Source organism: Nyctibius grandis, chromosome 10, assembly GCF_013368605.1.
Source record: "Nyctibius grandis isolate bNycGra1 chromosome 10, bNycGra1.pri, whole genome shotgun sequence".
NCBI lineage: Eukaryota > Metazoa > Chordata > Aves > Nyctibiiformes > Nyctibiidae > Nyctibius > Nyctibius grandis.
The window spans coordinates 12,005,763-12,033,439 of record NC_090667.1 but is presented as its reverse complement, the minus strand read 5'-3'; the positions used below and the strand labels follow the sequence as shown (position 1 = coordinate 12,033,439).

The 27,677-nt window shown below is 46.1% G+C and overlaps 1 protein-coding gene across 1 annotated transcript in view; it reads right to left on the bottom strand.

Annotated features, from left to right (window-relative positions):
* HTR4 (5-hydroxytryptamine receptor 4) overlaps positions 1–27,677 on the bottom strand; it is a 76,258-nt gene that overhangs the window by 32,709 nt on the left and 15,872 nt on the right. Inside the window, exons 4-5 of the mRNA XM_068409500.1 lie at positions 21,561–21,714; positions 19,257–19,825 (exon numbers count right to left, since the gene is read on the bottom strand). Of these exons, the coding sequence (XP_068265601.1) occupies positions 19,257–19,825; positions 21,561–21,714 (723 nt within the window). The remainder of the gene's footprint in view (positions 1–19,256; positions 19,826–21,560; positions 21,715–27,677) is intronic.

Below are 27,677 nucleotides of genomic sequence, written 5' to 3'. Positions count from 1 at the left end.
GCTCTGCATCTGACAGTGCCTACGCCATTTCTCCCCAGGGTCAGAATGCCTCTGTGCTTGAGAGTTAATTTGTAAACATTTTACATAGAAAATGCTGAAGCTCACTTTGATCCAAGTGTGTGACGTCTGTGGAGGAAGTAGCCCACCTCTTTATGACCAGATGTTTACATGCTATCACTCCCTCAGAATGATCTTTCAGAAAAAAAATGCACATTTCTCCACAGAGAGTGACGGTTGAGTCCCACTGTGGATTTATCAGTTACCATTGACATCAGGGGATACCAGCAGAGACCTCTTAAGCTTCCAGAAGATGATACTTCTTCTAATCCAAACAAATCAGTCCACCCTCAGACTTCTTTGCTGGTGGTCTGGGGCCCTGCAGCAGGGCACAGTTACAACCTCCCAGCATTGCTCAGGAAAACTCTGAGCTTTTAATGTCAGCACCTCGTAATATGCTTCAAATGCCCTCACAGTTGGATCTGTTATGCTGTTCCTGCTCACCTGTTGCCTCTGGTCCATAAGATGTTAAATTCATACAAAATAGCAGACATTCCTAGAAAAGTTCACTCTAGCTGCACAGATTACAGCCAATCTTTCCTCCTTCTGGCATCTCACAGTGCAATTAATGACATGATGTGGAGTGTGCTAGTAACATTTTCTATGCTTCAGTGACATCTTGGGAAGTTCATAGGTTATGAATTTGAAGTAGTGTGTATAGGTTAAATTCAAATATGAATTTGTAAAATAGACAGTGGTTATCTTGCTTTGTATTAATTACTTACATAGACTTTGGGTATAAGATGTCAAGGATACAAACATCAAGAGAGGGGAATTTTTACTAAATAAATTAACTGGATGTAACAGGAGAAATTAGAGAGACTTATTTTTAAAGAAGATACAGAACTTAAAAAACAGCTAATAGTGAAAGCTATTAGAAATCATGAGAGTGTTCCCTACAGAGGGTGAGGAATCTGCTTTGTCTCTGGAAATTTGAAAATAGACTTGGAACACTGACATGTGTCAGTCACAGGTCCCCCCAGCCAGGAGTTACTAATCTTGCACATTAAGATATGATTACTCTTCTGATTACAACACCTGCAAAATATGAAGGCTCATAGTGAAACTTGTCTTCAGATTATAGGATTTCAGATGATTTGACATGAGTAGCAAGAAAATACATCCAGGTTTATCCCTGCAGTGTAAGAAAAAGACTTCAGATATTGAGGAGCTTGTACATTTCAAAGGAGAGGACCACACTTTCTCACCAGTAAGAGAAAGACAACATGTGTGGTTCAATGAGCTCTTTTAAGCAAGAGAAATCCTATAACGTAATCAGGATTAAATGAAGACACAGGGTCAAAGGGAGAATCCAGAAAAATCCCCCATTGATAGGGTTGTGATCAATGAAGGCATCATATGCCAGGTATAAATCTCATTGATAATGATGCAACCATAAAGCAAAACAACAACAACAAAAGTGAGTTCCAAAACTGCCTCCTAAATGTAGGTATCTGAGATTTAAAAATGCTGTCTTCTGTGATGGATGATAGTAATACTGAAGTAGCTGGTGACAGCCAAAGAACAGAGAGAGTAATGCAGAAGTAAGGACTGGAAATCATCAGCTAATGCAGGAATAGCCTTACTCAGCTGTATGTAATGGTTGAGGTAGATTTGCAAGACATTATGTACTCCCCAAGGCATGCATAGAGCAATATTGCATCTTTACTGGTGACAAAACCAAAACAAAACCACATCTGTACCAATTCACAGGTCAGGTCATCTATTCAAGATGCAAATGCAAACCGAGCAGCAGATGTTAGCAGCAACTATAATCTTTGCTATACCAAATGAAAAAAAATCCAAAACAACAAAACCCTCAAAATGGCCAATTTACTGTTTTGAAATGTGCAGTTTAAGATGGAAAGACGCTTACAGCTGACTAAGAACGGAAATCCCAGGTGGATGAGCACTGCAGACAGGCTCACAGCAGGCTAAGCAGGTACCCCAATGTGATGAAGCGTGTGAACCAGGCAGGCTGGCGCTCACAGCCACCCAGCAACCGGAAATACAGGCAACAGTTAAGGATCCAGAAAGTGGCAAAATGCTCAAAGGCAATCAAATCACAGCAGGTGCAGTGAAAGTCCTTGACATCTTCCTGGAGGTATCAAAGAGCTGCGCAAAATGTCTTGCGAATAACAGGGCTCTCCTGTCCCACAGATAAAACTGCTTGTAAAGCCTTTGGTGTAACTACAGCAAGGGGGAAGCTTTTCCACAGTGTGAGTTTACAGAGAAAGAGGTGGTGCATATAATGCTTAAGCAAATTCTCCTACAGCAGTCAGAAAGGAAGATAGTTATTTTAAAATGAAAAAGAAGTTAACCTAAAATGAAAATGTACTTAAACAATTAGCCCTGAGTTTGCGAGATGTCTGCTGCCACAATGAATAATAGAATATTACAATAATTGCTTAGATTTATATAGCATTTCTAGCCCTAAGGCAAGTGGAGCTCTTTGCAAATGCTGACATACATTGTCTAAAACCACTTTGACTGATAAAGCATATTAATCTCTGGAGAGGATGGACACATCCCAACACATTCAGCACAGCTGTGCAAGCGTCTCTGTTGGGAGCTATGCAGTTGAAACAGAAGGGAAGTAGGTGGATAGTAAATCGCTATCCATAATGGAATTTATTCAGGAACCAAAATTAGTTTTAAACCCTGTTTTGGCCCTTTGGAATGAATGGAGAGAGTCCCAAAGGACTTGGAATCGGATTCAGTATGTGGTATGTATTATGAGGGATGTACATATTTACCTAAACCAAATTGTTTAAGTCACATTCAGTTATTTAAGGGATATGTTTTCAATAGGTCTGGGCCTTGCCATGTAACAGGAGGAGATGTCAAGCAGTCCAGCTGCAGGGAGCACAGTGCTGTGTCCAGCAGTGCTCCTCTCTGGGCAACGGGACCCAGCTCCCGGTGCACCAGGCAATGGACTCCTAATTACAGCTGGAAGGCAGAGAATCTGTGCACATCTTTGTCTATCTCATTGCACCATTCCCAGCACCAGCTATTCAGCCTGTCCTGTATTCCCAACACAGGACACATTGCTGTTGAGAAGCTCAGCTAAATATCATTACATGAGAGAGAATTCATTTTTCAGCAGAAGTTTTCCGCTCCAGGTGTATAAATCTGAATAAATATCTGGCATTGTATTACTGATTCAGGAAGCAGAGCTGGGATTAAATTAGGCAGTCCAATCATGGTGCCTCATATTGGCAAGGACTCAAGTGAAATCAGATTAGAGCTTTTCCCAACAATAATGTCCTGCTTTTTCATCAAGGCCTCCAAATGAATTAAAATTACCATTAAAATCACTTTGTGCAGAACAGGAGGTGCTTGCTTTTACTGTCAGGTGACCTAGAAGGATGAAAAAGTAGATGTGCGGAAATCTAGCCCATCTTTCCTGTTTTTGTCATGCACTCCCTTACTTTTCCTTGCACTGTCTTTTGCAGGAGAGAGGAAAGGAAACTTCGAGGCAAGCTGCAGATGCTGGGCAGGAGGGAAGCAGATGGGAGAACGGCAGCGGGTGCCGAGGCTTTGCAGCAAGGGAGGCGTTTCTGAAGCCCTTGGGAGAGCTGTCAGAGCTCTCCAGGGCTCCGCATGGAAACCGTGTTCCTGTTCCAGGCCACCAATTGCAAAATGCTGGGGACATGCTGTTCATTATGCAAACTGGCTGTGCAAAGCAGAGAGAAATAAGAAATAGTCATGCATGTCAAAGACCAGAGAGGTTTAATTGGAAAAGGCAACAATTAATGTAAGTTACTTAAAGTTTCCATTTGAATCGGAGAGACAGTGAAGTGAAACCCAACAATAATTGCACAGAGAAGAAACGTTGACCTGCAGCAGGACTAGCCATCCCTGTGGCTTCTTCCCCTCTTCCGCTTTTCCTAACGGCACCCTTCCTTCCAGCACCGTCCTCCAACAGCGCTGGAGGGGCTACCATCAGCCAGATCACCACAAACTTGTGTGAACAGATTCCTTTCCATTTTTCATAAACAATAAACAGATTAAGAGAGGCTTTGCAGACAGTAACAAGGCTGAGCCAGGGGTTTGTTTATGTAGGTTTTGCTGGTATATAGACAGACTGAGCAGGACGCAGGGTGGCAGCGCCTGGAGTTACTGGACTGAGCCCAGCTTCCCTGGATGGCCCAGGGAGTACAAAATCCCCACTGTTTCCTGCAGAAAGGGCTCTCCCAGAAACCTCCAAATTATATGGGTCACACTGCATGTGGGGAGTTACTGAACCAGGGGTTAGGCATTCCCTAGGGAGACAGAAACCAGGGCAACGAACAGCACATCTGATTAGAAGGAAAGCCTTAACTGGGATCCTGCCCCACCAGAATACATCAATTGCCTGCGTTACCCAAAGCAGAAGTCATGCAATTAAAAACAGACAAAAATGAGTTGGTATTTCAGTCACTTCCAAGCTCAAGGTGCCCTTCAGTGCCTTGGCTTCCCTACCAGAAACAAACCAATGTCGAAGAGAAGTTCTGATCTTGAATCTTGTATTAGGCCAAATAACAAAAAGGGGTTTATCTCAGCTCTAATCTCTTTTTCCAATATACAGGCATACTGAAAGAGATTACCTTACTAAAATTGAAGGAAACTGTGATATTTTAAAACCCTAATCCCCTCTTTCCTCTGTAGGAAATAAGATAAATATCTTGATTTCACTTGGTACTATTACAAGAAGCTTTTCTCTTATCAGAAGTTCTCAGTTTCCTCTGGCGAGGCATGTTTTGAGCTGTGTACAAGGCTTCAGCAGTGTCCTGATTATTGGCAAGAAAAGTCTTTTTTGGGTGAAGGAAGGTACGAGCCTCATCTGACACAGGGTGCATCAGCTTACCCGAGGGCAGGAGTCCCCGTGGGAGCTGGTTTGTACTGGGACAGGCAGTTTGCTTTGGCGGTGGGTTTCCCGGGGCTTGGCTGGCAGGTGGGACTGGTGTGCAGTCAGCGAGGACCAGGGAAGGGTGATGCGCACACATGCTGCCCAGTGATGATGCCGGCAGCGCTTCATCGTCCTGGGGAGCTGGTGCGATGCCGAGCAGGGGGAGGGAGTCAAGGTCACCCCACACCCTTTCTGTAGACTTTAACCTTTTTGCAGAAGAACTTTGAAGTGTCAAAAAGAAAAAAAATTCTTAGAACTGTTCAGCTTTTAAATTTAGCACAGATCCCTAGGAAAGAGAAAGCAGGGAAGGGGTGGGAGGAGGATCCTTACCCCAGACTTCAAAGATGACAGCTGAGAGAAAAGAAATTAGTGTCTCAACTTCCTACCCTGGGAATAACCCAACCTCAATAAAAAGCCTATTGCATTTACAAATACAAAGAAAGGCTTTAGCAATAACTTTACAAAAACCACCCACAACAAAAAAATAAGTCCACCCCCATGCAAGCTGGAGGTACGCTGTAATGCTGGTGGCTGCTTCAGTGCGCACAGACGCGCTTTGCCTTCCCAAAACCATGACAGGGCAGAGCAGGGGCTGTATCTCAGACAGCACGTGCCGCTTTGGAGAGGCTCCCCAGTACCACCCCCACACAGCTTTTCTGGCTTCAATTAACGGTGCAATTCCTACTCTTTATTTTCCAGAGTGTGCTGGAGTCTCCCTTCCTCTTTTGCAGATCTTGGCCTTTGGAATTCTTTTTTTTTTTTTCCAGTATTTGGATTTTAAAAGACGTAGGAAGTGGCTGGTACCCGCCATGGCAGTGCTGCCTGCTCAGGGGTGCCTGTCCAGTGGGAGCCCAAAGGCAACGCCGAGCAAAACGACCCTGCAGCTCTCAGCAGCTCCTGCTCCCTCCCCTCTGGGTGATGATACAGTACTACAGAAAATGCCTGGAGATGTGTCTTGTGTCACTGGTAAGTAAAAGGGGCCAAAACCTCTGCTAGCACCGGCTCCTGTTTACACACAGCTGCAAGCGCGTGTGCATTTTTCACTAGCTGAAGCAATCAGCCTCGCTGTAACACTGCCCTTGGCTCCCTACCCTTTCTCCCCAGTTTTCTTTTTAACCCCTGCACTTAACAGTGAGAAGAAAACTGCTGGAGGAGAGCTGAGAAGGCTGAGTGGTCCAGGGCTTGGCAATGGGAGCATCAGTGGAAGGTGGGCACAGGTGACCAGCATGCGGAAGTGGCCAGACAGTGATGGGCAGGGAAGGAGCCCTCACTGCAGCATCCCCGTGTGCGCTGCCATGCTGGATGTATGTCCTGGCCATTGCACATGCCTTTGCCCAGGGTGGATTCAGCCGCTGTGGGCAGCACATCAGCTGCCTGGAGGAGCTTCATGTGCCACCAGCTGCCACAGCATGCCCTGTGCGTTCATGTACTTGTAGCAGTCAGGAGATACAGAAATACACAAACTTTCTCCAGATGAGGGAGAGGGGAAAGGAGGGACAAGACAGTTGTGCAGGTGATGATGTCCCACCTTTTAGTTTGTAGGTTGTTTGATGCTGCACAGAACAACCCACAGCCAAGCCCTTTGCCATGTGTGCAACTCCCTGTTTTTATGGTGGTAACTTCTACTGCTGAATTCCCAGACCTGAGGGCTTCTCTGCTCTTGCATCCTGCATCACAGAGTGTATGATCTCACCCTGCACCTCCCGACTCAGCTCGTATCTCCTGTTGGAGCTATCATGTACCTCCTGATATTTATAGCTCTCTGTGTCCCGCTCGTGATCCTTCACAACTCCCAGACACAGCATTTGTGAATGTTACACTAGAAGGCTGTTACTGTGGAGAAGACCGGTGCCAAGCTGTAAAATCATGCCAGGGAAGTTGGAACATAAGTTTGATTGTAAATATTGGCAAAGCTTCATAAAAAAAATACAAGAAATCTCCTCCAAGAAATTACAAAACTCTTTTTTTAGTTGTTATTGAGTCTAATGATTTCCTATATTGTCACAGAATACCTTTTCAGATTTACAGCTAATGAAATTTCAGTGAAAACCAAATTATCTCTTGACTAAGATTAACAACATTAGCAAAGGGGAAGACCTAATAAGTGCTATGCTCTGATTCCCCCAGTCTGAGCCTTTTCCCTGGTACAAGATTGTCCCCCTATACTATTTTAGCTACTTTGTCCAGTCTAGCTTTAAATAGCAGCATGAGATGAGCTGTCTGTATGTACTGTACATGCCATCACATATCCACTCTGAAGAAGAAACTGGGCAACAAGTGCAAAGGCACAAAAGAAATGTATTTAGAGAAGTAACGGAGGTTATTTCAAGGTCCCTGAGAGCCCTTGTGCTGAACCGAATGCAAACCAGTACACTTGTGCTGTCTCTGCTAACACTTCAGGGACGGAGGTGGAAGTTGTTTTCTCCTTTCTTGCACTCATCACCCCCACTGGGCTGCAATAAAATACTCTGGCTACTTACAAAGCCACACACTGCTGAGAGCTGATCGGCTTGGGCTGTGGTCCAGCCTGCCAGCTCAGTGCCTCGTGGTGTCCCTCTGCTTCCCAGCTGCCACCACCTGTCCCTCGCTTGTCCGAGGCACGGCTGCCAGGGGGTCAGGCTGCCTTTCCCCTCTGAAATTGTGCGGCACCCAGCAAAATGGGGAACTTGCTCCTGGCTGGGTGCCCTCAGTGCTACTACAACAAAGCAATGGATTGAAAGAAAAAGGGATGAGGACATGCCTGTCCTGGAGACCAGGTCACTCAACCAGCAGAGACCCTTGTCATCACCCAGTATGTCCTGAACAAAACAGGCTGCAGGTCTCCCCTGAACTCACTCTCGGTTTGTGTTCAATACCTGTTCTTGAACTAGAGAGGTTATTACAAAGAAAGCCAATCTTCAAACTTAAATTTCTAGTGGCAGAAAACTGCATATGATAATCTGTTGTCATGGCTTATGATTTTCACTGTTAAAAACGAACACTGTGTTTCTAAAGCAAGTTTGTGCACCTTAAACTTCCATGTCTTTCCCTTGCTACACATCTGTGCATTACACTTCTGTACACAAAGAGACACTGATCTCTCTACCTTCTCTAGTACAACATAAACAGTTCACCTGCCAGGATTATTACTTTGTTACAGCCACTTTTTGAAACCTTTACTCACACTCCATTTTTTCCAGCCTCCTTCCAGAGTGTGGTCCCCCACTGCCAGCCCTGCCTGCCCTGGGGGCATGGGCAGCGCTGGCTCCGTGTCTGTGGGAACAGCCACCTTCACCCTTCAGGCTCAGTGCCAAGTGGGAGCTGATGTTCAGCATCAAAGCCTGTTTCACACTGGCTATTAGATCAGCCTGTGGTCTGAGCTTGTGTTCAGCTCGCTAAAAGGCACAGCCATAAAGACCATGTTTCCATAACTCTGGAAACATTTTCCTTGTGCTCACTTAACCGAGTAATTCAGAGCGCAGAGTAGCCCTGTGCTGCTTGCTCTTACTAGTGTTAGTCCTCTAATCTTGTACTATCTATCTGCATACTTTATCAGCAATTATTTGTTTTTTTCCAGAGTGGAGATTAAAAGTAAACAGCTTATGGCCAAGAGCTGTTCCTTAAGAATTCAGCCTACAAACACACCCCCTAGAAGATGGTAATTTTATTATGATTTACAAACTATGGGGGCAATCTAGCTAATACATGCCATGCTGATGTAGGTACCAAGTCAAACGTGTCACACCTTGCAAATTGCAACCTCATAAAATTAGTGTTGAGAATTGAGATCTACTTTTTATAATCTCATGTTTACCAGTGGTACAGACATTACCCTGTCTTTTCAGATTTTTTTTGTATCACATGCTCTATCAAACAGTCTGAACACTATCACTTAAGGACATTGTTCTTTCTTCTCATTTATTTTTGGGTGCAATTTTGTGCCAAACCCAGATCCTGGGAATGAGACAGAGGTAATCTCAGGATATCAAGCTGCTGATCCCCAGGGTTATGATCTTGAAAAGCCCACTTGCCAGCCAGCGGGAGATACTGCACTGCAGCTGCTGCCCAGAGGGGACCAGCGAGGTAGGAAGCACGGGAACCCGGCCCGTGAGGTCTTTTGGGAAAGGGGGGCAATTTCTGTTTCTGTCGATATTCCCTGATGGATGCAAAATCAGCAGGATGGGGAAGAAACCTGCCCTTTACGTAGGCATTGTGGTCAGGTATCGATCAGACCCAAAGCAGTCCAGCTCTGCTTCTGGTTTCAAGAAGGGTGAGAATCAAGGCCGAAGTGGGGCTTTGTGGGGGCCTGAGGCAGTTTCCTGCTATCACAGTCATACCACAAGCAATAATTTTTGTAAATTCATCAAGCTTCAGCTTGTTAAAAATCAGATGTATTTCCCCCACTACTCTTACTAAGAGGTTGTTTCAAACCGTCACTGCCATGATGGCTGGAAAGTTTCATCTAATACCATGCTTAAATTTATTCCTGGCCACTTTATGTCCATTTGTTCTTGTGACAGCATTATTCCTTAGTTTAAATAACTCTTCTCCTTTCCCAGTCTTTACCCCCCTGATATATTTACAGACAGCAACCAGATCCCCTCTCAGCCTCCATTTTGCTAGCCGAAACAAGCCAGCCGTGCTCGGGCTGTGGTAGGGAGTCGCACAGTGCCAATCCTGCCAACACGGGGAACTGATACTTGAACCAAAACTATGGGAGTGGAAAACACATCTTGAGCAATCTCTGGTTGCCTTGCCCAAAGGGCTCAGCCCTGGGGCTGTGCCAAAATGAAGGAAATGCTCTTTGTCACCTCTGAAGCCACCATTTTTAAATTGTTTTGGTTGATAAAATATTTCATGCTTTGGGATGGAGAGCTCTCACAAGGTTTCTCTCCTCAGAATGGCTGTGTACCACAGTGGGAAGAGCAGCCTCCAGAGTGACCCATGGGGCCACCCACTCGATACCCTTCCAGCAGTGCTCATGCTGCATGGGGTACGCTTTTGGCCATGCCTAATGCTGTGCTTGCAGATGTGTAATGGGGAAAGTGTACAAGACTGGTGAAAAGGGCTGCTGGAGAGCACCCAAGGATGCCAGCACAGCTTATCCAGGCACCTGCAGCTGATGAAAAATGACACTACTGCAATTTAAGTCAAGTCCACCAACAGATTTATGTCTATGAAATGAAAAATTTCATTAGCTTCTCCTGTGCCTCTTGCTAAGCACTGGAGGGTCCTAAGGACAGAGCCCTCCCAGGAGCAGAAGAGGACATTCCTTCAGGTTCTCCAGCCCCCACAGAGCAACGCGATAATGTGCCTGCAGGGTACAGTCAGCTGAGGGTGGCTGCCCACAGGCCTGCTAATCAGAGCAATTTAATCACAGGAGCATGACAGCATGCAAACATAATGTTTGCATCTATTTGCTAAGATGAAGCAAAATAAATCCCTACCATCAAGGACCAAAATCAAAATCCCAGCCCGAACATATACAGAGATATTAGCTGCACCCTCGCAGTAGTTCATCAGCTTCTCTGAAAACAAAAATTATTTGTGTCTCTCAATGGGGAGCTTCCGCTAAACTCGTCAGAAAGAAGAATTACATAAAAAAAGCAAAATTTGCAGGGGATGGCGATGTCAGGGGGATGTCATCATTTGTTGTGTTTCTCAAGCTTTTGCTCAGAAACTTCCTAAAAAGAACTTACTGGGAATGTGCTTGATCAGCACATTCACAAAGGGGTGAAGTTCTGCCTACTGGTCCTGTTAATAAAGCAACTGCTGGAGGAATTACTACACACATCCTAAGGCTTAGCAGCCTGTAATTGCTGCAAGTCTCACAAGCACAGCAAAATATATGCTGCTTACATTGTGCCTCCAAAATGACCTACGGAAATCCAGCGTGAAACAGCGAGCAATGAGGCAATGAAGGGAAGAGCAGACCAAGTCCAAATGATCTGTCTTGGGGCTAATGAACTTGTAGTGAAGAAGATGATAACATATGTCAAAGCTCTGATCCATCTTGCAGGATCATTAAAATTCCCAGGCAGTTCCTGCCAGTCAGAAATTTTAACCCTAATGGCCTGAGTTTGTTCTAAATAACTGTATAACTTCGGGCAATAGTATCCTGCCACTGGAATTCTGTTCCAAATGATACTTTAGTGGTAAGAAAAAAAATCACAGAACACCTACAGAAAAATCTGTTCAGTTTGTGTAAAGGGGGAAAAAAAACCTTTTAGAAGTCTATTCATATTGTAGCTAGTGCTAAAATTTAAAAAAATAAATTTTAAATCTAAGACGTGCATCCTTTGTGTTTAACAACTGAGTCACAGTGAAGATTCACTTCCACATCAATTCCAAATTTGGTCAAACCAAGCTAAAATAGCATGTTTGTTATTGATGGGTTTTGTTCCTTTGCCAGGTCTGTTTGTGAGTTTTGTGCCCCCAGGTGCCTCCCTGCTGCTTGCCTACTTCTCCTTAAGAGCAAAACAACAACAACAAAAAACCTTTTAGAAACTCTGGAAGAACCAATAAATATTGGATTTTACCCTTCCCGCTAATTTGGTGGAGCCAAGGCAGCCTAGCAGAGGGAATGAGGAATGTGCACAGCTGGCTTTGAGGCCGAGGGCAGTCAGGACATCCCGAGTTTAAACCCAAACCTTAATCTTTCACCTCTGGGCCAGCTGAAGACCAAAGCCTTTTGCGAATTTGTCCAAGAAAAGCTGTGCATGTACTGAAATATCTCATTTTCTTCCATTTGTTGTTTTTTTTTTAAAGCAGCACTGAAGCCTTCCTTGCCCAGCCTGGACGGTTGCTGCTGCAGCCTGGAGCTGAATTCCAGGTTCTCGCCACAGCCCTTGCACCATACTCTTTCCAACACCACAAACAGAGCAGGGTGTAACACCTCCCTGATAACACAGCCTGTAAAAGTCACCTTTCCAGAAATAACTTCCCTCTGGTTTCCATAATCAGTCGTTTCTGCGAATGTGTGCACGTGCGTGAGAGAGAAAGGGAGAAAACAGAGGGGAGACAAATACCGAGCATCACACAGCAGCAGCAGACCTGGGCTCAGATTCCTCTCTGCTGCTACTGAAATGGTTTTTAGGGACTTCAGCAGGGAGGGCTGAGATCTTGTCCTGGCTGTGCCCAACCTGTCCCCCCGCGCTCACTGCCAGTCCCTCCTTCCCCTGCTGGTGCCAGTGCCACTCTGTCCCGCGGGAAAATGCGATAGCGAAGGCACACGTCCCCCCATCTGAGGCCAAATGCACCTTAGCCGACGAAGCGCCCGCGCTGGGAGAGCTTTCGGCTTGCAAATGCCAAGGGATGGCTCTGCCCTGGGAGAGCTGGAGAGGAGGCACGCGAGCAGAGGACACGGGGGCTGCGCTGGCCAGGCTGGAATGGAGGCTCGGCTGGGCTGGGCTGGGGTGGGGTGGGCAAGCCCCACTGCTGGTGCCAGCCCACAGCTGCTGCTGTGGAGAAGCTGTGGGAGCCGCCAGGGCTTTCCCACCCCCAGCAGCAAGTGTGTTATTCTGCCTCGGGAAGCTCTGCGGTCTCTGTAGCTGTCCTAGTGCCTGAGGAAGGAAGGATAAGAGATAAGAGGAACAGGAAGAGGCAGAACAGGAGGAGATTTTTTACTTGTAAAACCAGATCCTTGAGAGAGACCTGACAGTCCCCTCCGAAAGCAGCTCTCAGTAACTAACCTCTGTGCTTTCTGAGTCGAGCCACAACTGCAGCCCACAAAATCTCACCACCGTAGGTGGGGCGGGATCGCTGCTCCATCCACATGCTATGAACACAAGTGAAATGACCCACGCTGGGCACTGAACCTGCTGCCTGATTCAGCCTGTACTCAATGCCTGGGTGCACAGGGAAACCACAGCACTCTTCAATCCATCTTGTGAAGCCATTTCTGAGGCCAGGAGCTCGGAAACAGCCGGAGGATTTGTGACGCTACAGCCACCAAATGCACCCCTTCCCCTGAAGGCAACCCCGCAGGAGAAGGTGATGGTGCATGGTGGCACAGGGACACCTGGCCAGCCAGGATTTGACCTGTGAGAAGGCAACTGAGCACTGATGGAGCTAATGACCTTGTGAAATTAAAGCTGTTGAAAAGGTATGGTCATTCAAAACCATCTTTGAAAAGACGCAAATTGCTTTGATCCCACAGCAGTGGGCATCTGGGCATCCTGATATGTATTTGCTTCACCCAGGGTGCTGCTCAGGCAGGGGGGGTCCTCCATGTCGGTGTGTTGGGGAGACCCCCAGGAGCAAGGGGAGATGGGGCTCTGAGCTGGCAGCCTTGCAAAGCCAGGAGGATTTCAGGATGGCTGCTCATCTCTGCGAAAAGCTACCTCGTAAACAGAGGGGGAAAGTCTCTTTAACGTATTCACTGTTTTAAAGCTGCATAAAGTAATGCAATGCCATCAGCCCATCCATCCCACCTCTACGTAGTGGCCTCTAGCCCAAAGTCTTCCTCTGCTCCTGGCCAGGAAAAGGCAAGGAGAAAGGAAGAGCCTTTGTCTTTACGGACTGGAAGCAGCAACACAAAGCTAAACCCAGGTGCAAATTCCCCCTCAAGCCCTGACTCTCCTGCCAATCCCACATATCAAACCCCTCCAGCAGCAGGGTCTGGCTGCACAGAGTGGGGACAGTGGGTGCACTGGGAACCCATCCCCCCTCAAATCACAGCAGACATTTCACAGTATGGATGTGCCAGGAGGGGTTTCCAGCTCCTGGGAGCTGGGGCAGCTCCTGGGAGGGACGTGTAGGGGACTGAGCCGTGGGGCAGGACCACCCCTGTGCACTCCCGTGGGGGGAGCATGGCTGGATAGGCACACATCCCTCCTTCCTTCGCTCCACGGCAGCTCTGACCTTCTCTTTCCCACACCCAGGGAGGATTTATTTTCATTCCAACAGATCTGTAAGCTGTGGAGTTGCTAAACTTCTAAAAACTGGAGACTCAAGTTGCTGCGTTGCGTGTTCCAACAGCAGCAGGGAAGCACCAGGGCTCGCTGCAGTTCAGATTTACTGGCACAATTACTCATGTTTCCTATAGGGACCAATAAGACTCCGCAGCAGTGCTCTGGCGTGGAGTGCCAGCTGCATGCCATGATTTACCGCACCCTTCTCCCAGCGTTTTGTGCACCTTTGGAGTGTTGACATGAGTGTGGGCTGATTAGGTTATTTATTTAATTTTATGAAGACGATGAACTTTCAGCCCCCCAAGCTGCACACTTCTTTTTTTTTCACTTTGTTTCTCTTGGCTCTTCTAAAAGGAAAATAAAGATGTGCTTTACTGTGGAGAAATAAAATTGGCATCAGCCCTGTCTGAGAAGACCTCTCTAGGACGGAAAATGAGTAAATAAACCACTTACTATAGCTTTCCCTGAAGAGACCAACGCACTGTACTGTGCTGAACAGTGCACTTTGAGAGGAAAGGAGGAATATACCAAAGTGACCTCCTTGACCCAAACGTTCCAGAGTTTGTCTACTCTGATCATTGCTCAACTATATTTCACCCAAAGTCATCTTATTCGCATGGCAAAATTTCAGAACTTGTTTTATCCAAGAATCCAGGCAATGCTGATCTGGGTTCCCATCCACTTGTGCAGCACAAGAGTTTAATGACTCATGAAGGCATGGATTTGGTGTTTTGTGTTGAATAAATATCTATGCATGACAAAAGATATGCAAGCAATATGTTTAAAGGGGAAGACAGCATTTTTTCAGATGATTATGGCATTTTGCTTTCAGTCTCGTGCTGTACAGAGCTCCTGAACACATGCTACAGCCATCCAGAAACCCTAACTATTGCAGTTAATTATTGTACTAATTTTTGCATACGTTAGTTGAGTGCTCCTTGTAAATTCACCTATCCACTCATTATTCAGAATGATTCCCAAGTCCTTTCAATGAATGATATTCTAAACCATAGGTTATTAGAATTATGAATTGCAATTATTTATAATGAATTACACAAATTGTGCTGCAACCAGAGAAACAAACCTTTGTATATGACATGTGAGTTGCAATCTCAGCCATTGAAAAATGAAAAGGGCATGAATTTCTGATTGTAGCCACACCTGCAGATTTCAATTCACCATTTGCATGTGTCCTGCCTGAATTTTCCAGTTGATGGTACACATCAGAATTGAAATAGGTGAATATCCAGGGGTCAAAAAAAAGGGTTCTGGCAATTCCTACACTTGCAGAAAGCAAACTTGGAAAACAGATAAATCAAAACTTTCTTTCAAAGCTGAGTATTTAATTCTAACACTCTTTCTCATTGTACACATTGATCCAGCTCTAACCAAATTCTATCTCCTGGCTGTTCATGACATCTTCAAAACGTGTTTTGCCTCACATCTTACCCCGCCCAAAGGATGGGTGTCTCTCACACCAGCTGATGGAGAGTTCAAGAACGAAATGGGTGACAGGAAATCCTTTCCCCATCTTCTGTTTCATGATTTAGGGATAAAGTGGGGTGGTTGCCAGGGGATTAAGAAAGCTGTGGTCACCCTCATACCACGGTCGAACCACTGTGCAGTCTGCTCCCTTGCCCCATCACCACTGCGGTTGTGTCTGGCCCCAGGTGTGCTGTAAAAAGTCTCTCCCTGCCTTGGTCACCCAGAGCACCACAATCTTCACAGATCACTTGAAAAATAAATTTAAAAAAAAAGAAAGAGTGAGAACTCTCTCCCAAGCGGTCTCTCAGTCTCTGTGTGGTGAGGGCATCTGTCTCTTCTCACTGCCATGTTTTATCATACTCTGCTCCTCCTTTTTCTTTTTTTTCCTATTCCTAACACAAATGTGAAAAGTCCCAAAATGGGAATGTCAGAACATTTTGACACTAAAGCTATCAGAAGAGAAAAAGAAGAAATGCCTTCCCTCCCTGCAAGGCACTCTCACAGGTCAGACGCATCTAAGAGCAAGAACCTGAACTTTAACCATGACAAACATATTCTTTGCACTTGCAAACACACTGGTGAGATGACTGTGAGCAAGGGCAGAACGGTTTGGACAGGTAGAGCTGAAGGAAAGTTCAGATCGTCTCAAGACTGTAAGTAGAGAGAAGTTAGAAATCCCAGTCCTCCTGTCAACCACTCCTGGCTCCCTTTCAGGCTGAATGACTCACGTCAGCTTAATGCAAAATTGCAAATCTCTGCCGTATTGCGGGGGGGAACTCTGCCCTAGATTGAGCACAAGGTCTGTCCTGCTCTTCACTGCTCTCCCTGACAGGGTACAAAAAGCAGCTATAAAACCCCACTTGCACAACTTCCCCATTTGCAGAAGCTCTTGGTCAGAAAGAAACAACTTTGACGCTGGAAATGAAGTGTGTGAACCAGGTCCAGCCCCCACGCAGCTTCTCAGCTGGGTTGGTATGAAGCCAACCCATACAGGAAGGCTTCAATACTTCAGCTCCTGGGCACAAAACCCTTGTACTTCCATGATAGTAAAGCAAATGTATTTTATACCTTGAGAGAACCTGCCTCACTGAATTTCTCTTCCATTCATGCTGAGTCTAACCTTTTTTTTGCATTTAAGACAGAAGCACTGCAGAAATACAAATTCCTCAAGTGAGGTTAACTGTCCAAAGACAACAGTTAGTCAGTTTTCCTTTAATCCCCACACCTCTATCATCATCAGTGAATGATCTGCACCAGGGAAAGAAGTCACGCTTTTCTCATCAGTTACAAAGCTGAGGAAAACAGAAAATAATTGCTCTCTGAAGTGCTGATGTGCAGAGCCACATCCCTCCAGCACACGGAGGGAGGAGGGGATGTGGCAGCAGGAAGCAAGTGACTTTTGCAGAGCTGGAGTGATAGGGCAAGGCAGGAGATGATCTGACTTGCACTTGTAGCATGTTGAAAAGAGACAACGTGCTCTTATCCATCAAAGTACTCATAAAAGCTGGAAGTAGACAAGATGTTCTGTGCAGGTTTGGATCTTATGGGGCCTTTTGTAATGGTTGTCACATCTAGATTGACAGGATTGTTATACATTTCCATGGATAACTTGTATGTGGGAGCAGAGTGGTACAAGTGGGAGGGAGAAGCTGGAAATGAGGAAAGCCTGATCTCAGCTCCATAGTGGGATCCACCATTTACTTCAGCCCACCAGAGCCTCCCCAGTTGGCCACGGTGGCCGAGACCATGGCCACCCCTAGCTTTGGAGGGGAGGTGGGAGGTGTCTCTTCACATTTGCTTTGGCCATTGCAAGAACATTGATGTGTTTAAAAGGAGTCTCAAAATGAGGAGCTTGTCATCTCAGGGACACTCATCAGAGAATGAAACAGCTCATCCCTCCTGGAGGTGTGCAGAGCTTCCTTGGCCACTCGCTCGGGAGCCCATCTCCACCGCCCAGCGTCCCCAGGGCAGTGCTGGCCTTAGCCTGCCAGTCCCACAGGGCACAGGCAGGACGATGAGGTCTCACGGAGAGATAACTTAGTGCAAAAGCAGCAAGACAACTCAGAGACATGAGGAGGCACCAGCATTGCCATCTGCAACACTTGGAGGTCAAACATCAGCACGGACCAAAGCAATTCACCTTCTGGGCTGACGTGCTCCCTGCCCTCTACGTCTCCAACCCACACTTAAGAGAGGCCCCCTGTCATCTCTCTGCCTTGTATACTTAACAAAAAGCATCTTCTTGTTGTGCTTACTAGCCAAAATAGATGCCAGTCTCTCTTTCTTTGTGTTTAGGCCACCCGGCTGACGCCCCCTGCACCCACCGGGTGCAGTCATGAGAGCACAGAGCCGCCCTGGTTAACCAGCGATGGGAGCAAACCCACCCTCCCCACGCAGGGATGCGTTTCCAGTGTTTGCCCATGCAGCTCCCCAGCCAGAGGTACCGGCTCACTCGCTGCAGGATGGCATGCCGCGTCCAACAAGGGCTGCTCTCTCAATCCTCCTAACCGCAGCAGAGGAGCATCTGGCTTGTCCTCAGGAGCATGGCTCCAGCAGAAATACAGGCTGAGCATGGCACGGTGCCACACATCCATCACAGATAGAGGGCTCTGGGACCATAGCCTCTGAACAGTTCTTAATCAGCAGAAGATAAATATGTTGTAACATCCTTCATGATTTAAAAAGCTTGAGAGGTCTGTCTCAAGGCTGTGACAAGCCCTGCCCCATCTCCCATCCATTATACAGCCAAGGACTCTTTCCAAAACTCCCGAGATCACTGCAGAAGGGAGCTTGGGGCAAACTAGCAGATCAGACTCAGCTGGGAAGTGCTCAGCGTCTGATTTAGTCTCCAGAAAGGTTCACCTCTGAACACAAATGCGGTTCCCAAGTCCTTATCTGCATGTGAAGAGCCATGAACCCGTCTACCAAAAGAACCAAATCTCTAGACAGTTGCGTACAAACACCCAGGGCAATGTGTTTTGCATTTTTTTCAGAGATTGCAGTTTGTTCTGATCATATGGGAGATAGTTCTCCTTCCCTGCCTTCCTCCCATGCTCTGTCTCCCACCCCTCCGCTCAGTGAGAAGATAGCAGAGGGTGTCTCGTACCACCGAGCCCTCCAAGCCCCTCTGTACCCTGGCAGTGCACAGCCCACACGGTCTCCTCTTGCAATGAACACTGGTACAAAATGGAGGGGGGGGGGGGAGCGGGGCTGAGGTGTGGGGTTCAAATGCACTGGGACCCCAAGCTGCCAACCAACAGGACTATGTCCTGTAGCCCGTGTGAGGCGTGCTCAGCTCCCAGGGCTCCTGCAAAGCTGAGTGCCACTGCCTTGCACATGGGCAGGCTTTGACTGGGTTACAGTCAGAGACAGACACCCCAGCATTTTCTGAGCTGCTAAAACAAAATGGCAAGCACCCCTCCTCCCAGAGAGCCACTGAAGTGCCCCAGCAGGGTCAGGGCATTTGGGGAAGCTCATCCTTTGCTCTTCATTAGTTCAGAAGATGCAGCAGTGGCTGGTGGGGCTACAAAGGCAGAACCTGAGAAGGGACAATGGGGGGTGTCACGATCCCTTTGCTAGAGAAGATGGAGTAGGCAGCCTCCTCCAAGGTGCTCCCTGTGGGGTCAAGCTGTTCCTCTCAGACAAAAGAGCCGGGCTTGCCAAAACGTATACACGACTTCTGTGTTCTCCCAACTCTTTCCTGAACACACCTCTGGAGCAACCGTGCATGCCAACACTTATCTGTTATATACAAACCCAGGTTGTCTGAGCACCCTAAGGATTGCTGGGTGCTGCTCTTGCCCCCTCCCTTTTTAAACAGTCAATCCATCAGATATTTCAAATGCAAAACAAAACCAATCCTTTATGAAAACTCACAAGAAGTACTCTTTCTAGCGACTCCAGACATTTTGCAGCATCTGAGAAACGCTCACCTTAGTACATGAGTCGATCCATTTATTGTGGTGGTGGAACAGGGGACCGTCTGCCCCAAGATGGAAGGCCTTCGGTATCGCTCATCACCACAGCACAGGATGATGAGGAAGGCACGTCTGAAAGACTTGTTCAGGAAGGCGTAGAGGAAAGGGTTCAACCCTGAATTGATGTAGCCCAGCCACAGGAAAGCCGTCCACAGCTTCCCCGGCACCGTGTAGTTTATGAAAGGGTCCACTATGTTTGTGACAAAGAAGGGGGCCCAGCACAGGCAGAAGCACCCCATGATGATGCACAGGGTCTTGGCAGCTTTGGTCTCAGTCTTCATGCGGTGCGTGCTGTGCTGGTCCGGGTGGTGCTGCCGGCCGTCGGTGGGGGCCCCTGCGCGTTGCAGCACCCCGATCTGGCGGGCGTGCTCCCTGGCCGTGACGTAGATGCGGTAGTAGGCCAGCACCATCAGGAGGAAGGGAATGTAGAAGGCCACCACGGAGCAGGTAATGGCGTATGGCTTGTTGACCATGAATATGCAGTAAGTGGAGTTGGAAGCCTTGTTGAACTGCCTTTGCTGAATCTGGGGCAGCAGGAGGAAGGACAAGGACAAAGAAGAAGGAAAGAAATTCAGCACTTCTCCCCCGATACTGGCAGTCTGTTTGCCAGGGCAGTCCATCACCGCTTTCTGATTCTCTCTCCTCCTTCCCCTCTCCCATCCACAGCACCCATCTTACCCACTGCTGCCTCTCCTGCCTGTGCTCACACCACGGGCTCTCCAGTCCTGCTGGTCCCCAGGTCTGCTGGACCAGCCCACATTGCAGCTCCAGCATCCTAGAGCATGCCTCAACCCGGCCAGTGAAAATCAGCTTAAAACTCCCCAGTTCGGACACAGCAACAGGGAATAACTTCACTTTGTGTCGTGCTTTTTTTGCAGTGCTGACTGCTCTGTTCATCGGGGCATGGTTTTACACCAAGTATACACAAGTTTCACCCAGCCAAGTCCCACAGGGGTATTAGGGAAGGACCAGATGGACAGGGAAGGGACCGGGCTGCAGCACCTGGGGGGCAGTTCCAGGCTGGGGTGTGACACAGCTCCCCAGGCACAGGGGCTGTGGGCAGCAGCCTGGGCAGGAGATGTCTGCAGGCTGAGATCTGGTCAATGACTTGTGATGGAAATAGAGACAGCAGATGAAGAAAGGGGTCTTGCATGCGAGTTTGGGGAGCAGGAGGCATAACTGGGACAGACAGGATTTTTAGGTGGTGTTTGAACCCTGCACTACCTCACAGCGTGCAGCTACTGAAATCTGCACAGTGAACGCCAGCAAGTTACACGGAAGGGCAGGGCTTGCACTGGTATTTAGAAAGGCTGGTACAGCCAGCTGGGTGTTGAGTCTTTTCTGGAAAGGGGGGGAGCAAGAAATCAATGGAAGAAATCAGATACCTGACATGGTTTGTAAAAGAAACAAAATGCACCTCCATTTTCTACCAGCTGCATGTCCTAAAGGTGCTTGTCTGGAAGCAATTTTGGCTTTATCGCCTGGTCTAGAGGCTTGGCAGCTTGCACCTGTTATTCTCCATGAGCCAAAAAGTATTCATAGCTCCTTAACTGAGACTTGGCATAGAAGATGCCACATCTCTTTAAACAAGCTCTTCTAAATCAGGTGTTTTCACAGTTTGCCATTTTTTAATTCCTGCATCTCCAGATTGGAAGGAGAGCAGATTTGCAGCTCATAACTCCTTGCCCTCTAGAGGGGACCCTGCAAGTGAAGCCAGACTGCTGTGGGGAAAACCGACTCCTGCCGAAATGACTTGCACGGGGGAACTTCACCTTCTCCCCATTGCAAGGCTCACACCAAGACAGAGGATATTGATGGGACTGGCCCAACGCACCATCCCTTCCGAGGAAGTCTGGGTTTCCTGGCTCTCCAAACATTGCTAGCATGGGACCCTTGTGCTGAGCTGGTGGTGGCCAGCACTCCCTGAGAGCTGCAGAGGCCAAGGGGAACTGAGAACCCCGTCAGGAGCCAGCTGGGGCTTGGCCTGTTTTCAAAGGACTACTCACTGAATTGATTAGCAGACACAGCTAAAATCCTCTCCAGAGCCACCACTGTCTTTGTGACAGTCCTTCCAGGACAGAATCATTTCAAACCCCCTTAAAGACACCCTCCAGAATTCAGCAGCCCCTCTGCGTCGATAACAATAAGTTTCTCCTTCAGCGTCTCTTGCCTTCTTTTCTTTGCATATTGCTTTTTAAGGAAAACATATAGCACCGAATATATTTGACACTAGGTTGGTGTACCTCCTTAGCTACTCACCAGATCAATGATGCCAATGCTATTCCAGCCTTGCATGATAGGGAGGAAAGAAATAAATGTCGGGATTACCCAGCACCCTCCAAGCATTACAGCGATGCGCAATGGAGTCATCTTGTTCCTGTAAACGAGAGGCTGGCAGCAGATAGCATAGTACCTGCAAGGAGAAAATTGAGAGGACAACCACCATCAAAGGGGACTTCCAGGTCTTCTGAAAATAAAACTGGAAAGCATTTCCTCCAGCTTGTTTCTGCTGCCTTTCAAAATAGAGAAAAAAATGAGTCTATAGCCTATTTCCATTGACTGCCTCTCACACAAGGAGCTCAGGATATTTTCACAGCACGAGTAAATAAGGTTTCACAGTGCCTTGCAGGGGAAAGCCAATATTTTCTGGTTTTCAGCTAGCGAAAATGAAGCACATATTAATGCTGTGGTTTGTCTGAGGTTGCAGCGTAAGGGAGTGACTTCACATTCAGCCCTCCTCTCCCTCCACACTTAGTCACAAAGCTGTCTGCACCCTCCTCACCACGATGAATGAGTCCACCTTCCTTCCATTTAGCCACAACTGAGTAAATGTTGGGCTTTCTCTAACTGCAATGGACATTTATTTTGACAAGACTGCAAATGCTGTTATTGCAAATTAACGAAGTGTTTCAAAGCTGTGAAAATGTCAGTAGAATGAGGTGTGTTTTTCCATAACCGAGCTCCCTTTCGGCCTCTCAGCTTCTTTCCTGGCTGGGCTTTAACCTCTGCCACAAGGACAGGGCAAATGCCTGCACGGAGCTTCTAGTCTTTTCACCATCAAGGGGACATGCCCAGTGCTCTCCTTTCTCCTCCCTATCTATCCAACATATTCATAGTACAACAGATCCCTTCTCTTAAAATAACAACTGGCTGTGAACTGAAAATGTCTTCTCAAAGAGATATGAAGTCAACTCTTACGTCTATTTGGTCCCTGCACTACCCACCTGCTATCAAATTTCTATATCAGGAAGGTGTATCAAACCTAAAACAGGAAATCTCTTTGCTCTGAAATTAACATATGCCCATAAGCATAGCAGATAGGAACGCTATCATCCTATTGCAGATCTTTGGTGGTCCTGACCTGACAGTCTTCCTCAGGTTCCCAATGAAATGTTTTTGATCTTTAGAGTTTTGGATTTCAGCACACGTTGTAGAGACAGGCCAGTACTGATGTCCCCACTGTTGCGACAGGGAACTGGGGTCTAGAGACACAAGAAGTGCCCATAAATTCTCAGCTCTTCTAAATAACGAAATATATAACTCAACTCTGTGCCTGACGTATATATTTTCTTAGGAATTAATAATGATCATCTGGCAGATGTAGTTGCCAGATTTGGTGAGCACAGAAATTATGCAATATGGTGCCCCTTAGGATAAGGGCACTGCATTGAAGAAGCGGCCACAGTTTCAAAAGCTATTTATAACAGTGTCTTCATTTAGCCCACACCCAGGGCTAAACAATAAGCAGTTGTTCTCTCACCCAATGTCCTCTCCCCAACCAAGAAAGGGAACTGGGAAAAGGAGGGAGACTCATGAGTTAAATTTAAACAGATTTAATAAAATAAGGAAACCAATATCAGTGGTAACACAAAAGACACAAAATAATACTTAGCCCACAGAGTGGTGGCAAGTCACTCCAGGGATAGCAGTCATTGAGAAGAGAGGAGGAGGAGAAAGAGAGAAAAAAGCAGAGCAAAGAGCCCACCCATCCCCAGCAGCTTTCCCATTTATAGTGAACCTGACATTAACATTATAGGATACAGCTGTGGGCCAGCCTGGGGCAGCTGCCCTGGCTTACTGCTAATGGCCTTGATCACCATGCTGGCCACAAACTGAAACAAAATCTAACAGAAAAGTGATTCTATAAATTCAGTCCCCACAAACCCAGGACAAACAGGAATGAATGATCTCTGTCAGAGATGTTTTTGAGTCAAGCCTCACATCAAGGCATAATGTGTACGTAGAGAGCACCTCACTGCTGAATGCCTATAAAAGTCAATTTTATGAGGTCAGTAGAATCATGAAGTAGACATTAAATTAGCAAACACACACTAAAGCTGGACCACTAACCTGAGATGCCTGCAGCACATTAATACATATGAGAAGGCACACATACACACAGTTTACGTGTATGTATTAGAGAGATGTCCTTGAGGTGCAAAATTTATTTCATCAAGATTTGAGTGGGAACCAAAAGTTTTGTGCTAAACATCTAAGAATTTCCAAATTTTCTTAAGGCTTTTTTTTAAAAAAGCCTTGTGGAGTCAACTGAATTGCTTTATTTTGATAAAATTAGATGATATATTCCACACAAAGGGTTGAAATAATATCAAAGTGTCAAAAGAAAACATTTTTTAAAAGTCTCTTTGAAACAAGATTCAAAATGTCACAGGGGAAAAATGTTGACACAAGCATTCAACTATTTCAATTTGATCATTTCTACATTCTCTTCTGGTTTCCTGTGTGCATGAAAATCATCCTGTTCCTCTGAAAAGTTTCACTTTCAAAGAAATGGTGTATTTGACAGTATCTGTTCTTTTAGAGCATTGGGTGAGATGTCCCTCCCATGGAGCTCATGCTAACAGCCATGGCAGTCAGGGGGTCTAATTCCTGTCCCCACTAACACAGCCCTCACATCCCTCCCACGAGGGAGGAGGAGAAGCTGAATAATTTACAGGAATGGGATTTACTTAATTTTGGAGCTTGTCTTCACTGGGTCACGAGTTGAACAAGCGAGGGTATCCAGCCTTGAAGGTATGCAAAACTCAACTGGGTAAGACCCTGAGTGACCTAATTAAATGAAGATACAATTTAAGTTTGAGTTTGGCCCTGTTTTGAGAAGAAGGCTGGGTCAGAGACCTCCAGAGGTCCTTTCCAACCTAAATTTTTCTGAGTCTATCAGACAATGAGGACCATCATGGTCAGATTTCAATATCTTAATGATTTCAGAAGATAGAATAAATATTTCCTTTGTTCCTAGGATAACTACCCTCCTCATGACAGCCACAATGTGCTTGTGTAACCTTGTCTTGTGTTGCTAGACCTTACTGAGTCTGGATTTCCCCCTGCTCTCCAGATTTCCTTCCCCCAGGAAATAAACTGACCTTTGAATTCAAACAGGTAATGTTTTTGACTGCTAATTGGGACAGATGGTGTTTCTCTTGGCATTATGTGCAACTGCTCTTCTGACTCCAAACACAAAGGAGGTATATCTGGCGTATTTAATTGTTTACTATCTGAGAGATACCTACTGGAAAGTGCTACCCAGTGCTGGGCATCAAAGGATGCCTGTGACATGCCTGATGGCAAGTTACTGCAAGTCACAAGAGACTACATTTATTTGCAGAAAGGGCAAAAGAAGAAATTCAATAAATAAATGGGAAAGAACAACCAAGATACCAGCTACCATTTCGCAAGTTGAATAAGCAAACAGAAACGGAAAACCACGATACGTTGCTAATTAACTACAGCAGGAAAACAAGTCTTCCATGCAATTTGAGTTATTATATTTCCGTACCTCTATCTCTGCTGCAGCTGACAGCATTACACTGACTTGTACATGCTATTAAAGGCCATTAGAGTAGAAATTATGCCTGTAAAAATGACATCTTAAGCTCTCATATTTCTTCCCTCCCAGTGATTCAGCAGCAATTTTCCTCCACTTACATGTCAAAAGATTATATATATATATTTTTTTTTTTTTTTTTTTTTTTGCTAACTGCTGCTACCGTGACTTTCCTTGTGTTCAGAAAGTGGAGCTGGGTTCCTCCTGCCCTACACCGTTAGTGGTAACAAGGTTCTGCAATCAGAGCGTGGATGATGATTTTGCTGATGGCGAGGGAGGCAGAGAAGCACACTGTCCACTTTTCCATCGCTCAGCAGGACTTCCATTCAACAGCCCAGAGAGTCAGATAATAGAAATCTGTGTATGTTAACAGCAGTCATTGAAGTCACACCAATTTTTGCAGTAGCTGGTGATTTGATGTATGTGATGGTTTGGGCATTTAAGCAGTTATTTATTCACTGAGAGAAAAGTAATTATATCTCTAAGATTATCAATAGTTTTAGTCAAAAGCTGAAATAAAGACATTTCTTATTCTACATTTCTGCCTCCTTTCAAGCTAGAGCTGTTTTCCTGTGCTCATAAAGAATATCTATTATGTACTGGTATGACAGTGTGATGGATGAATATAAAATGTAATACATACACATGATTAATAACATGTCCAAGATTAATTAAATATTAATTCTTACTATTATCAGCCAAGACCCATGTCTCTGCGGTTCCTTGAAAATGTTAACTTCCCTGCTACCTGCAGCAGAGCAGATGATGTGAAACACATCTCTGCTTCTGTTATGACATTCTTCGCTGAAGGGAAATACAAGAATCCCCTCCAGGAGCTGTAGATCATCCAAGCAGCTCCATAAAGCAAAGGTTATGACAAAACTTTTCCTTTCCCATATCAGACATTTGCCACATGAATGAATCAAGTTCTATAATTTTCCAGAAGGCTCAAAAGAAGAAATCCATATTTCTTATGGCCTTACTGATGGCTGTTATGGCCACTGCAGATATGTCCGGCTACCAAGGATTTGTGACCTGCCCAGTGCAGTGGCCAGACTCTGTCTCGAGGAACATGAATGTTATGCTCCCTGGTCTTCCCGTGGAAGTTCCAGTAATACGGATGTGGGGGGGCCCGAGTAGTGCCAAGCGGATCAATTCCCAAGAGTGGACTTCACGTGTTGCAAACGCTCTCTCAGCAACTCTGAGGGGATGCAGGTGCATCTCGATTATGTTCACAAAAGCTATAAAAAATGCTCAAGGTTCAGTGATTCAATGCCCAATCTGTGGGGTAATTTCCTCCACGTTCACACATACATCACCAGCAGGAGCTCCCACAGTCACACGGAGGAGCCTCATACACACACTGTCCACGAGCTGTAAGAGCAAAATGTTTTATCCCTTCCTGACAGGACTTGTGCTTTGCCTGCCAGCTAGCTCCTCTTTACAGTCAGTGCTACACATAAAAACAGAAAGCAGATATAAATGCCTGATGAACTGTACAGCAGCAACACATCTGTACCTTAACAGCCTTCAGCACTTTGGGTAGAGAAGACATAATATCACATTTCTCAGTAGCAGGATCATGGACAGCTTGTCTAATGTTAAACTTGTGTGTATGTGAAGACAGGAGGTGGCAGATAAGAGGGAAGCTGTGAAGCCGAAGAGAAAATAGACAGAAAATGAACCTCAGTTATATTCTTGCCTTGTACAACTGAATGCTGAATCTGCTGTGCTGGTTCAAGGCTTCCGTGGAAATCTAAGTGTTGTAAATCATGGGTGTTTGCTGTTGCCATTTTGCCTGTATGAAAAATCCTATGCATACATGCACACACAGGTGTGCACACTCCTCGTATCATACCTTGCCTTTCCTCCAGGAAAAAAATAGAAAAAAAAAAACAATTCTTGAAAAGCACATCAACTTTTAAGCAATGACACCTGTAGTTATTACAAGTTCATAGCTTTTAGGTTCTTGGAGACAAGAAAGGAAAGTGGAGGGACTGAGAAACAGCACTGCATTTCCACACACTGGTGACCTAGGTGTGACAGCAACATAATTCAGCTGTGGTCCATGGCAAGGACGGCTACTTGTGGTAGTGACATTCTGCATACTCATCAAGCACCAACACAAGAGTCCAGTTGTGACTGGGATCTGTGGTCAAGATTGAAATGAAGCGTCCAAGAATCTAGATAACCAGCTGGGCCAGCAGCATTAACATACACCAGTTTCTGCAGCTAAAGAGAAGGAAGCAGTGATACAGCAGGCAGAACATCCAGCCACCCATCAGCCCAGACATCCGAGCGCATCCTCAAGCCCATGGTGATGTAAAAGCTGCCCTGGGCACATCTCCAGAGAGCAGTCCTGGACTCCGCAGCTCCTGCCTCAGGACCAGTGATACTCTAACCACACCGCTGCTCCTTCCTTGCATTCTGGGCATAACAGAAATACAATTACTTAGCTGCATTAGATAATTCCTTGCCCTTGGAGAAAAATTAAAGTATCCCCCTGGTTTGCAATACATTTTTATTTGAGC